A 13858-nucleotide genomic window follows, 5' to 3' on the forward strand; every position below is an offset into this window, starting at 1 on the left:
GAGTTTCCTCGTCATTCTCAATAACACAAACATCATAATATTCATTACTCCTCCCAATCACCAAAAACTGAGAGTCTAACAACTTCTGTATAAAAAATTTGAACTCAAAACACTCCTCCATATTGTGATATGTAGTTCCATGCAGCATACAAACATCATCTTCACATCGGCCACCTTTCACCAATTCAACCAAGCATTGTTGCACATCTCAGCAAATATGACTCTTAATTGTGTCTTTATATATTCCACCTTATCGATAATAATTCTTGCATCATCCTGCTCGAAGACATTTATTTCCTGGTTCCCATGATTGGGTAGAGGGTTGGTCGTGATAGTGGGAACGTAATCTTTAACATTTAGCCATTTGGAGTCAATAAGGTCTTGCACCCCATGCTTCAATGCTCTACAGGTTTCAATAGAGTGCCCTACTATCCCATAATGGTAGGCACATCTAGCATTAGGGTTGTACTAGACGGTGATAGTGTTTGGGGCTCTCCCCAGAATAGGTGCTAGTATAAGTTCTGCTTGTAGGGTGGTGAAAAGTTCAGCATATGTCATGGGAATAAGGTCAAAGATTCTTCTTTCTTGGGTCTGCAATTGTGTAGGTGGGCTTTGGTTTTGGGTCTGGTTGTTTGCTTGGTAGGGTTGTGGTTGATAATTGGGTTCGGGTTGTTGGGGTTGACATTGGTTGGGTCGTGGTTGGTTATATTGAGATGGTGGGCGGTTGTGGTTAATGTAGGCTACTGGCTGGTAGGAGGTTTGGTATGTTGTTTGTTGGGTTGGTATGGTGTTTGGGTATGTTGAGGGCGGGGCGTATACGACTGAGAATTGTTGTTTGTTTTGTTTGATGCTTTCTGAGGTTCTCCAGCTACATAATGGGCTTCTGCTTCCTTTTTCTTCATATAATTTGGCTTTTTAGACACTCTAGTCTGTTCAGCAACGATCTTGCCGAATTTCATATTCTGCCTGATCCTATCTCTAACTCTGATCACAGAATTGAAATCAGTTGTGTTGTTTCCTATCATTTTGTCGAAGAAGGGGTTGGGGAGAATGTTGATAAAAATATTGATTTGTTCGTCTTCCTCTAGACGAGGCAAGACATGTGAAGTAACTCCCCTCCACCTTTGAGCATATTCTCTAGAGGACTCATTTGCCCTTTTCGTCATGTTTTGGAGCTTGATGCGATCAGGTGCAGAGTTTCATCCTTGTTGAAGCGAGTTCATATGTGAGTGTAACTCGTAAAGTGACGACTCCTAATCAACTGGGAAATATTGAAATTGAGTTCGTCTCTTCCTAAGTCGCAGAGCTGATCTTCCAATCGAAAATCGGGTCGCGACATATATCCTTTTCCAAATAGACCCAGAAAAAGCATGGGAGGAGCAAGGTCTATGGTAATTAGACCTATGAATCAGTGAAAGTAAAAATAAAAAAAATAAAAAAGACAACATAATAATGATGCATTGTTAGCTAAAGCTAGAAGTGACTTTTTGGATACATATTAAAGAAACCTACTTTACATATAGGCAACTGAAGCTAGGCAAGGTGAGAGTCATAATACATACATAGTTCTTGGCTTGATGTGATTGTTCCAATAGCTAATTGCCTCTTTTCCTTATGGTATTCAAAGTCCTAAACAACCAAATAACAATCTCATTTTCTTTTAATTTTATTTAAGACTCCATATATTGTAAGGGTGGAGGGCTTGTATTGGTCTTGTCAGGACCTGCAAGATGGTTTGACATAAATGTGACTTGGGTCTCTCAACAAGAGGAATTTCCCAAAATTCTAGTGCAATTCTTTAAATGTTGAGCAATATGAATCATGTGAATGATAATGACATACCGTAAACCCCACGGATTTCTACTTCTCTCCATTCTTGCACAAGGGCACAGCAGCAGCACATCAAATGAGAAAGAAAATCATCGATATAGCCCCCCTACCGTAGAATATCAATGAGCGACAAAACATTAAAACAAAGACAAAGCAAAACAAAAGAAAACTCAAACTTTAACATTAGATACCAGGAGGTCATATTTATGTCGAAGGAAGGAAGCATTACCGTGATGTTCAACATCTTCCGAAGCTTCCTCCTTATACAACAAGTATAGCAGCAGCAAGATAAAACTAATGAATATGCCATCAATTCATTACATATTTCTGCAGAAGCTGAGAAAAAGCAAAATTGAAATTATAGCAGCACAACCTCAATGTTTTTCAGCGTTGCAAAGAAACCAAATTTAAAGTTAGAATAACAAAAAATCAGAAAACATTTTCAACTTAAAGCAGCCTTAGCGTTGGTTTCAAAAAATAAAGACACCTGCTTGTTAGTCAATAATCTGCCGAAAAGAAATTATTATTATTCATCCATTACATTTCATTATCATTTATGACTAATTAAGTTAAGCTGGTATTATGCTATTTTATGAATTCGGTGAGATTTCATCATTGGTTAGATTTTAGATAAACGACCCTGCTTCAGTCTACACTATATAAGAAGGTTTAGACATGGCTTGTTCTAAACCTTAACTTAAGTTGATGATGTCAAATTTTCAGATTTCAACCCCATATCCCTCAAAGTCGTGTAACCAAGAAAGAGATTTTTCTAAGGTGTAAAATCTATACGAAATACACATAATGTTATGACCTTATTATCGACTTGATCCACTCAAGTTCTACCTTTGTTAGCAAGAAACATATATAAAGTAAAAAGGAATCCAGATATAGAGATTCATCATCTTCATGCTATCACGATATATAATAGCTTACATATTGGCCTGTTAGTTGTGATAGTAGCAATCTTGGAAAGTGTCCCACAAGGATAGAAGAACGTCTTTATACCTGCGAATCAAATAATCTACTTATGAATCTAGCTCCAACAGTTACCACCACCAACTTCTAGTTTTATTCAAGGTTCACAGAAAAACCGGTGCCACCAACATACAACATGCAAGAACCTCTATCCTATTTCCTAACCGTTCCTATTAATTCTCATGAAGCTGTATATTTCATCCAGTTAAGTGTCCAATAACAGCTAGTGCAAACTACACAGAAAATTACAACTTACAGCAGTTAGAATTTAATAAAAAAGGGTGGCCGAGGGGAGAGAAACTCAAACTTGAATCTTTCAGCTTAATAGATCCGAAATGCCGATAAGTCACCCCCAAACGAAAAAAGAAAAAGAAATGTTATCACTACAGAGGCATGCTGACTATGTGATAGTTTATATACAAAGATGAAGGATAAACCTCACAGTAGAGGTGGAGAATATAAGTAAAAAAGTTAAACTACCGTCTCCACTATGGTGCAAATTAACAGATATGTAAATTAGAGATTTTGTTGACTACTGCTTTAATGGAAAAGCATTTTGGTTAATAAGGCTACAGATATAGTGAACCAAAATATACATGTAATACCCTGTAGTGAATAAAGAAACTATTCTATTATAGCCGACTAAACCTAAAGGAAATCAAATTTACAACGGGAGAGAGCATACAGAGATAAGGTTCAGAACAACAAGCAAGCAAATCCGTATGCCAATCTTCCTGCTGATATGAACCTCCGGCTGACATTTCCTTTTCTGAAACTGACAATCTGTTCGGCCCAAGGCATATAAGCATCAGACTCAATTCAACATAAGGTAGAAACCAAAAAAGATAAATGATAATTTTTTATAAATAGGGATGGTGTAGTTTAAGCTACTCGAGAGTTGTAGCAAAGGAAACTAGATGTCAGATGCATGTGGCTCAAAATTCATGTAAGTATTCTAACTTTCGGTTAAGTAGTTATTACGAATGAACCAAAAAACACATTAAACCTGGGGAAGAGAGAAATATATTACCCTGTTGCTAAAACGTTGTCACTTTTTGTATGGACTTTCGTATCAGATGAATGACCCTTTCCATGATTGTCATCAAAATAAGCGAAGTTACTGTTCTCTACTTTCTTACAACTTTTTTCTGGTGAAAACTTCTCAGGAAGAGAACAAGCTGCAACTTCTGTGACATCTAATAAACGTTGAATGAACTCACACTCTTGTATATCCATATTTGCTTGTGAACGTCGTAGCTCGAGTTGAAGCTTCTCATTTTCTTTTTTAAGTGCTTCAGTGAAAGAAAAGTTTGGGTAAGAACACGAAAGAGTTTTCTTCAGCACTACAGCATCACCTTTGTCAGGCTCGGGTTTTAAAATAACAGTCTGCATCTTTTGGTCATCATCATCCAATGTGTACTCACATTGATCTTTATCAATAACTTCAAATCTTTCCTGATTTAAAAACACAATAGATTGTCCACTTATAGTATTCAGACTAAATTTACAAACATATATGCTACTAAGAAGGTTGCAATATAAAGCAGATGGAAGTCTTCAGAAAGATATGGAAATTTTGAAAATTCTGATTGATTGAAAAGCAAAATGCTGTCGCTTATGCAACACCATGACACACTCACAATCATTTGGAGAATAAAAGGGAAGGCTTATTTTAAACTTTTTAAGCCTTCCCGTCCCTTTTCCTATTCCCTCCACGATCCTCCGTCCAAACTTATCTAGAGGGAAAACTAAAACCACATTCTATCTGAAAGTTAAAAATAATGCCACTAAACCATATCAATAGCCCTGATTTAAACTAATGGGTTTGAGTTCTAAATTACATCGAATGCTGCCGTATCCTAGTGTCCTTATAGCATGTGGTGAAAAACAAAGCACCGGGGGTATATGCATATGAATGCATAATAGTTGTGCCTATACTTGTATGGGAGAGATGATCTATCTCAATTTTCAAGAGTAGTTGCTCAGATCCCATTGAAAAAGCACTCTAAATTAATCGATTCGAGCACAGCTCAAGTTGCCCAGGTTGTATTTTGTATCGAACACATAATGTGGTTAGATGGCCTTACAAGTTCACCATATGCAACTTACAAGCATCGGACCCTAATCTTCACATGCAGAACAAGTGGAATTTGGTGGATAACAAGTTTATGTCATTTTGATTCATCTCATCAAGAGTTAGGAATCACTCAAATGAAGCAATCCTCATTTTAATCCAGGATTTACTCATACTAACATTGCTCAATAAACTTCTAAAGAAGCTTCCATTAACATTCAAATAATGTTGAAAATCAACCACAAGTTGATTGCATGCTTATTGATTTTGCCAAGGGACCTACTTGAGTTGTATCCCAAAGCAATACATCAAACAAGAGCTTAAATCCCCCGACCCTAGTAACTGTATATAGTACTAGCCAGTAGTGTTAAATTAATTGCAAACTAGCAAAGATGCAAATAAATAATATCAACCAAGATGTTGAAAGATTCCAATGAGTAAAACTACAGAACTTTTTCCTCTTTATTATTTTCCTGTTCAAACAAAACTAAAAATCCATTCACAACAATGATAATTGATAATGAGCACAGTTAAGGGATAAAAGATACCCTGACTCGAGCATTGTCGACTAGAGTAATGAGAGGTACAAGGCGTAAGTATCGGTCAATTTCATTCTGAGCTTTCCTGAATTGATAAACAATGTTCCAGCCCATGGCAAGCAAATAAAGATAGCTCCGATCCTGACAACTATTGACCAAAATATAAGATCTTCTCAAGGCATCTTCAAGCTGCTCCAGTGGTTCCCGTGTTTCAGGGTACCTCTTAAGCTCTGAGATCTTGAGTTGCTCCAACAAGTTCCCAATCAACTTCAGATGCTTTGCAAACTGCCTGCAGTTCTTCTTGTGCATCCGTGCCGTACTTGCAGCTTTTACGATCATCCCAATTAATCTCACAGCATCTATGCCCGTTAACTGGGCCACATTCGCAATCTCCCCGAAATGATCCCATGAAGAAGCCATATTCTCTACAAATCAACCTGAAAAAATCCATCCTTTTATGAGCTCACTCTAATAATTCTCATTTCATCAAAAATAAATTGGAAAAATAAAATGTTAATACAAAATCAGAACTTTTTTGTGCAAACAAATTCTCTTTGTTTTACCATATAACTCCAAAAATAAAGGGCTAAAAACATTGCAGACTCTATTATATGCTAGAGTTTCAACTTACCTTTAATTATGCAAATACTAGCATTGAAAAATCTAAAATTTCAAGCAGGATCAAGCCCTCCCCTACAAAGTGTTCTCAGAAATAGCATTACCCTGCAAGATCCATGGTATTTTCAGAGATAGAAGCACTACAAAAAAAATAGCAAATGCAATTTAAGCAACTAAGAAAAAAAAGCAGAAAATTAAAACCAAACAAAATCATAGTGTTAATGAAGCTGTTTAACTCACTTTTCAACATAAAGTCTTTTCTAAAAGAAAAACAAAATACTCATACAAATCATAAACGAAGAAATCCATAAAACATTTTCAGATTATTTTTTTCCTCTCTTTTTATCATATCAAATACAAAACAAAAATAAAAGGATCTAAACTCATTTCACAAAGTTGTTGGAAGGGTATAAGGTTCACTCGTACACATAATGCATAAACAAGTTACTATGTAAGGAAAAAGGTGTCGGTCTAACAGTGTAAGACTCACTTCCATGTATTGTAGTAATACGCCAAAGTTCGAAAGTTTGATTCCTTAGAACAACATTTGTTCGGGGGACATGCAGCCGAAAGAGATTAGTTATATAATTTGTTATAAACAAAACACATAAAAAAAAGGTTACTTACATAGTACAGAAGAATGTGAAAAAATCCGAAAAAGAAGAACATAAGATTCAGGTAATGACAGGCATTGCTTTGAATTTGGAAGTGTGTCTTAATCGATCACAGTTTTGGGTACGGTGTTGTTTGTCGCTATTGCTTCTGTTCTTCTTGCTCCATCTCAATACTATTACGTAACTACCCTCTTATGCTCTTGTTATTACGATATTACCGTTTTCACAGTTTAACTTTCATAGACGATAACAATGTAATAATAATAATAATAATAAGTGTGTAACAGTTGTCATTACTGCAAATTAATTATTCATGTACCAACGGACGTTAGTTCAAGTGTTATATCATTGATTTTTCTTAAGCAAAGTCTCAGATTCGAGTCTTGTGTTAGCCTCTTGTACTTGTGGATGTTCCCGACTCAGACAGAATTGTCTCAATACGATGATAGATATGAGAAACCAAAAAATTAACTATTCATGTTTTTGTAGCAGAATATGGAAAATGAAACTTTCTCTCCACAAGTACGTGGGGTTAACTCTTTCAACATGCATTTTTTCCATCCACAAGACTCGAACTCGAATTCTTACTTAAGGGGAATCAAATATGTACAACTTAAAGCAACGTCCGTTGGTCGGAAAAGGAAACTAGCCCATGGTGGAAAAATAAATACATGTCGTTTTAATTTTATTTTTCAATGGTTGGTTAATAAAGATAAATTGTGTATTACTCTTTGGTACATAAGTTGTGTATGATTCTACAATTTTACCTTCATTTTTAAATGGTATTATATAATAAAATGATCTAGAGATTTGTTTGCTGAGAAAAATATGTATATATTGATAGTTTGTAAATATTATTTCAATTCTCACTCATTTTCAATCATTATTAACTTCAAAAGAAAAAAGTAAGTAACTCAAATAAAATGTGGATGACACATTGATTATGTATAAATATTTACAGTGCGTAGATATTATATTCTTGTTTATTTTAGTCTTTTTGTAATATTTTTGGATTTGACATATTTTTATTTCTATTATATAACTACGTATATAAATTATAGATGAAATTAAATATTGTATTATGTTATATCATTTGAACTTAGGGGCTCTACAAGATTCTTTTTTTTTTAATACAATAAAATCATGTATTCAATTGTTATACAAAAAATCAACCATAACCAACCTGAATTCAACCTAAGTTACAAAAAAATCAAATCAAACTTTTATAGTATTAGCTAGTATTATAGTATAGTGTGGTATTTAAACTACTAGATATCAATCTGTGGTTTCATTAACAAAAAAATCATAAAAAGTACCAATTTCTTTGACGTGAATGTGACTCCACGTAGGGAAAAAAAAGCATAAACACGTATAGTGTATGAGTTTGATATATTATCATTGTACCATCCATAACTATTCATGTTTAATTATCATTAACACTTCAAAAAAGTAATACAAACGAAAAATGGATAATATAATAAATGTATATAAATCTTTACACCGATAATATATATAAATCTTTACTTTGTAGAATAGTTGGATCCATTAATGTTGGGCACAATGCTTAGAAGTTGGAAATGCTACAACAAGAATGGGGCCCTATATATATCTGAATCATGAAAAAGGCCCAATTGACAGGATAGCAGCATGTGAAATGCGGGTGAACATATGTTGTCCTGTAAAAGTTTATCACTCCATGTGCTACTATTTATGATTGGTCAAAAAATACGTAATTATTATTTTTTTAACTTAAATACATTATTTATAACCAATCACAAGCAGTGTCACACTTTATAGTATAGCAGATGTGTTCCCGTGAAATGTGGATGAAAACAAGAAATGAAAGTAACATTGTACCTTGTCACCCAAAAATAATAATAAAGCAATTCTCCTACCAATAGAGAATCTTACATATATTTATGGCTGATGCTTCCATGGTTCTCCTTCATGTTTGACAAAGACTGTAGCACTTATATGTAGTTTAAACTTATTATTGAGAGGTAAGCAAGACCTTATCCAATTTGCTAATTATGTTTGTCTTGATATTAATTGGACTTGTATAGGATCAACTTTTATTAGGTTTAGAATTGTATTTGAGTTAAAAATTAGTCAGGGCAATATTTAGGATTAACTAATAAGTAAGTTTTACCTGATCTAATTCGACTAATTCTTATTGACAATTTCTATTTATACATCTATTTAACACAAAGTAAATAATGCATTTAGTTACAACAATATATTTTTTGATATAATTTCATTTTTAATAATGTTTTCAATTGTTATTAAGAGTTATTTAGGATACTCTTATATAAATTATTTAATATTATAATGCATATATCATTTTATATATCATTGATATCTAATTTTTTTCACCCTACAAAATTTTAAGACAACATCTTTATTTTTTTTAAAGTCGATTACTATGAGTCAGATTTTTAATAATTTCATGACCAAATCTTTATGCTTTATAATTAAATCCTTAAATATTGATCTATACTATGTAAAAATTATTGCATGGTTAAAGATTATGATAAGGGTTTGATGGGCTTAGGATGTGGAAGTTACAACACACTTTTATCTACTATGGTATGAGATACTAAGTTATCACCAATAATAAGTTACTTTTTTATAGCTTCAAGAGTGCTCTAAAAATGCCTTAAGATAAGTTGCATGTAAAATGGGATATGGCCAAGGTGGTGCCTAAAAGGCTTGGCATCTTTTACTATACCAGCTCGATTTTGTAGTTGAATAAGAGTTAAACTTCTTTCCATTACTGAAGATGAAAGTGTTGTATAAAAAAAACAAAAATAAAAAAAAAACAATTATATGCTTTTATTTATACTTGTATGGTACTTTTATCCTAAAACTAAGTGTAAGAATATCACTACTTTCTATAATAATGGAGATGATCTTTACTCGTTAAATAAGATCTAACTAATCGACACAACTTATGTGATAAACTATTGAAACTAATAGAAATTAAGACCCATCATAGCCATGTGGTGGATCTCAACATTCATTATGATAACTCAAAAGAAATCTTTGATTTTGTTATCAAGCACTAGAGAACTAAGCACATTATAAGTCTTCTCTGTAGGATGATAACTATCCCAAAATAAGTAGTTTGAGGAATTTGAGCATGTGTCTATGCTGTAACGGTTGCACAAAATACCCACTTCTATGTTCCCTGTGCCACAACACCCTTTATCAGTCTCTTCAAAACCTTCACAACAACCAATTGAAGGAAACAATGAGTCCAAAATTAATGCATTATGGAATATCTAAATGGATTTGCATATAGCTAGGAAAAATTTACAAGAAAGACAATCAAAACTGATGTAAAGGCTGGTTGTGTATATTGAAGACGAAGTCGCTCATGGGAAAGGATCGACAAGATTTGCACAAGTTTGACGCCCGATGTCAAAATGATCATTATTATACATTTCCGGATAGGGAATTGGGTCAACAAACACAAATCATTGCTTTGCTATGAGGTATGGGCTTTTTAGGCCATCTGAGACTGTTTCAGGCCCGAAAAGGATGTTTTAATATTTTTTTGAAATTTTTGTTTTATTTCTATTTTGGATAATTTCGCATTAGGTTTTTCGTTTATTATTTAAATACTTTTGGCTGAGGCCTTGATCACTATCTTATCCTTAATAAAAGTTCGAGAGTTTCTCTTTCTGATGAATTCCAGAGTTTATTTGTAAGATTTATGATTACAAACTTGTGTTTATTATTCTAGATTTGGTGCTTGTCAATCATTTGTGCTTCCGATTGCATCAAAAACTCAATTCCACCACTAGATGTAGTGGACTATTACAAAAAGTTCATAGATAAAACAATATTTTTATGCATCACTTGAGAGCAACAATATTGTATTTTTTTAAAGTAATTTGGTTTACATTAGTCGATCCTAGTTGAGCCACATCTTGTATCCCAAAGTTTATATACCACTCTATATTTCTTATTTCTCATTGACTAAAAAGGTAAAAATATGAAACCAATGGGAATGAAAGAGCACAAAGGGTAATATATATCTTAGGACCGAAAATATACTCCCGTTCTAGGTAAAATATATAGTGTATCATCCCATATTTTGATTTTCTAAAAAAGCTTATCCCTCTAGACTGAATAAATTAGGGTGTATCAACTCATATGGTGAAGTAGCTATGTGACAAAGAAAGATATAAAAGTGATGAATATGATTAGTGATTACCATATTTAGTAGGGTTTTGAAGCATATCAAGGAAAGGATTATAGGAATCAAGATAGACAAATCTTGCATCTGGTAACTTTATTTGAAGTGTATCCATTTGAGAAGAGAGTTTAGAGTTGAAGAGTATTGCTCCTTGGTTAGAAGAATCTGAACATGATCTTAGAATGCCTCCACCAATTGTTCTTTGTGAGGGTACACACCCTATAACTGGTATATTGAATACTCCAATTCTTCTTGCTCCTACTACATAAAGTTCCTGCATCCAAATCATGAAATGGGGATCAGCTGTCCCACTTTTTTATGTCTCAATCTAATAGAAATTTGACACATACTTGAAAAGAAAATTAAAAAAAATGTAAAATAATATTTTTATGTGATTTGGTGGGATATCATTGACTTGAGACATGAAGATGAGAAGTTTTTAGGACGGAGGATCCTCGTTCCCTAATCATGTAATATATTTTTTACTCACACCCCATAAAGTTTTATTACACGAATGAATGAATAGAAAAGTTTTATTACACCTACCTATCCAATTATCTATTCAGTTTGCAACCTAAATCACTCTTCAAATGCTGCACCAATGGGGGACAAGATTTCAATCATTCTTTTATTTATTTATTTCTTACTTTATTTTTCTAACTTTTTGTTTCATGTTTTTGTGAGAGTGGTACCTATTACTAGGGATGAGTAAGACCCAACCCTAATTACTCATTCGTTTTGACTTAATCATGATCAGGTCTAAATATGGTCGAATTTTATCGGGTCTAGGATTAAATTTGAGTTCAAAAACTAGACCATTTAGGATCGAGTAAAGGACAAACATACATGACCTAGTCCGACCTGTTGTATAGTTACTCATTCATCATGTTTGTTATGTATCTATTTATTTGTATATAGAGTAATGTTGTATCTTTAGCCCAAAGTACCATCTATTATCTGAGTTTTCATCACATATACATGATTAACAATATATATAGTTTCATTATATTTATAAAAATCAAAGATGTTAAAAGTTGTCATAATACTTTATTCACGAAAAACTTTCTATCTTCAAAACTCACAAGGTTAAGTGCGAGTCAGACTCCTCTCCATTATCAGAGAGACCAATTAGTTGAAAATACATAGAAAAACTAAAAAAACAACGACACTTTTATTCCTTAACTTATATTGTTATTACATTTTTATTCTTAAAAATATACTAAAAAACCTAATTGACTTCTCAGTAAAGAAGAGGAGTCTGACTCCTTAAGTGGATATAACAATTTTGAGCATAGTTAGTTTCCATTTAATGTTGCAATGATTTAAAAAAATATACCTGCAAAAAGTTTGAAGCTTCTGAAGCCATTAAATCTGTATAGGATTGAATATCATATTGGGCACGCCTAAATGGAGTTTGAGCATAAGTATTTGCAATATCATCACTTCCTATGCACACAATATATATACTCTTTGATACTATTTTTGTTGTTATGTTTCCACCAAATGCTTCCTTTATCTTCATTATATATTCCTTGAACATGTTCAATTGATATGATAATGACATCACAGACTTACAACAAGGACAAAATACACAAGAGTTATATTAATTTAAGGTATGTTATACAAAATTAATAATAGAGTAAATACATATTTCCGTCTTTGTGATTTTTAATCTAACGAGTTTGGTCCTTCAAAAATTAAATCATCTCAAAAGTTTTAAATGCGGGACAAATTAGTTCTTTTAACATGTTTTACTATACATGAGAGAGAATAATTTGAAATTAAAAATGACTAATTTGATCCACATTTGATATTTTTTGAATCATTTTGAGTTTTTCGATTTTGGAGAGATCAAACTGATAAGGTCTAAAAACATAGGGTGCACATCTGCTATTCCACAATGTTTGTCAATACATGTGTCATGCCTATGTGATTGATTAAAAAAATGAATCTAAGTTAAAATTTAATTATTTTTCTCATCAACCACAATTTATTGTGACACAAATTATAGAACAAAAGATGTGCTGTAAAAAACATAAGAGACTGAAATAAGTATGAAAATATACAACGATATAGAATTAGTAACTTACCACTAATTCAGATGTTAGAGGATCATAACCAGCACCACCAGAAGCAAAGCTTACACCTGTGAGGAGTTCTTGAATTTCCAAATTTGGATCAAGATAAGCAGGTAGAAGGTCCTTAACTCCAAACTTTGCAGCTAAAAAATGAGCCAAATAAATTTATAAGTGTTACGAGTTTCACATTCAGTAGAATAACAAACTCAATATATGATACTTAAGTCATAAGACTCTCCGCATCTCCCACTTACTCGACTAATCTTTTGAGTTGAGTTTTACTCGTGTGCTTAAGTCGTAACAGTAAAGAAAATATAACATTACAAGATACGATTTTTTTTGTACCAATGATATCTGATGGGACTAACCCATTGCTGAATCTCCCTGTTGGATTATTTCCACCAACAAAATCTCTACCATATGGTGGAAAATTGCATTTGATGAGTGTTTCAATGTGGTTATTGTTTCCAGGATCCACTATAGAGTCTCCAAATACAATAACTGCAGGCACAGTTTCATTGTTTGGTAAACTTGCAGCACAAAAATGTTGAAAGATAATGGCTATGGTTGAATAACAAAGAATGAGTAGAGACATTATTTGAGAATAATGAAGATTTTGGAAGAGTGATTTCATATTTCTATGACTAATGTTTCTCACTTTTCTTTCTGAATGAAAAGCTATATATCACATACATTTTCAGTTTTGGTGTAACCTACTTTATAGGAAAGTTAGATTTTTTCTTTTTATCTATTTTTATTGTCCTCTTTCTTTGAGTCTCATTTGGATAAATTAATCAAGAAAAAACAAAATCTAATTATCAGATAATAAAAAGTCTATTCATTATATTAAATAGGTCACAATAAAAGATTTAGGAATTATAGCTAATCTATATTTTAAAACGTATGCATTTTATTTATAAGATGAT

The 13858-nt window shown here is 32.8% G+C and overlaps 2 protein-coding genes across 3 annotated transcripts; both read right to left on the minus strand.

The window, feature by feature from the left end:
* LOC109332856 (protein MID1-COMPLEMENTING ACTIVITY 1-like) lies at window positions 1437–6821 on the minus strand. 2 transcript variants are annotated; one of them, XM_019567955.1, is made up of 9 exons: window positions 6667–6821; window positions 6053–6144; window positions 5431–5858; window positions 3839–4263; window positions 3494–3591; window positions 2767–2838; window positions 2060–2166; window positions 1843–1936; window positions 1437–1723 (listed from the first exon to the last, which is right to left on the minus strand). In XM_019567955.1, the coding sequence occupies exons 3-9, from the start codon at window positions 5839–5841 to the stop codon at window positions 1671–1673; spliced, it is 1260 nt and encodes a 419-aa protein (XP_019423500.1). In that variant the 5' UTR covers window positions 5842–5858; window positions 6053–6144; window positions 6667–6821; the 3' UTR covers window positions 1437–1670. The 2 variants fall into 2 exon arrangements, with proteins under 2 accessions (XP_019423500.1, XP_019423501.1); XM_019567956.1 differs by lacking the exon at window positions 6053–6144.
* On the minus strand, window positions 9683–13602 carry LOC109332858 (GDSL esterase/lipase EXL3-like). The gene is made up of 5 exons (XM_019567957.1): window positions 13278–13602; window positions 12945–13075; window positions 12191–12424; window positions 10873–11128; window positions 9683–9876 (listed from the first exon to the last, which is right to left on the minus strand). Exons 1-5 carry the CDS (start codon window positions 13564–13566, stop codon window positions 9683–9685), a joined length of 1104 nt encoding a protein of 367 aa, XP_019423502.1. The 5' UTR covers window positions 13567–13602.

This window comes from Lupinus angustifolius, chromosome LG18 (assembly GCF_001865875.1).
Source record: "Lupinus angustifolius cultivar Tanjil chromosome LG18, LupAngTanjil_v1.0, whole genome shotgun sequence".
Lineage (NCBI taxonomy): Eukaryota > Viridiplantae > Streptophyta > Magnoliopsida > Fabales > Fabaceae > Lupinus > Lupinus angustifolius.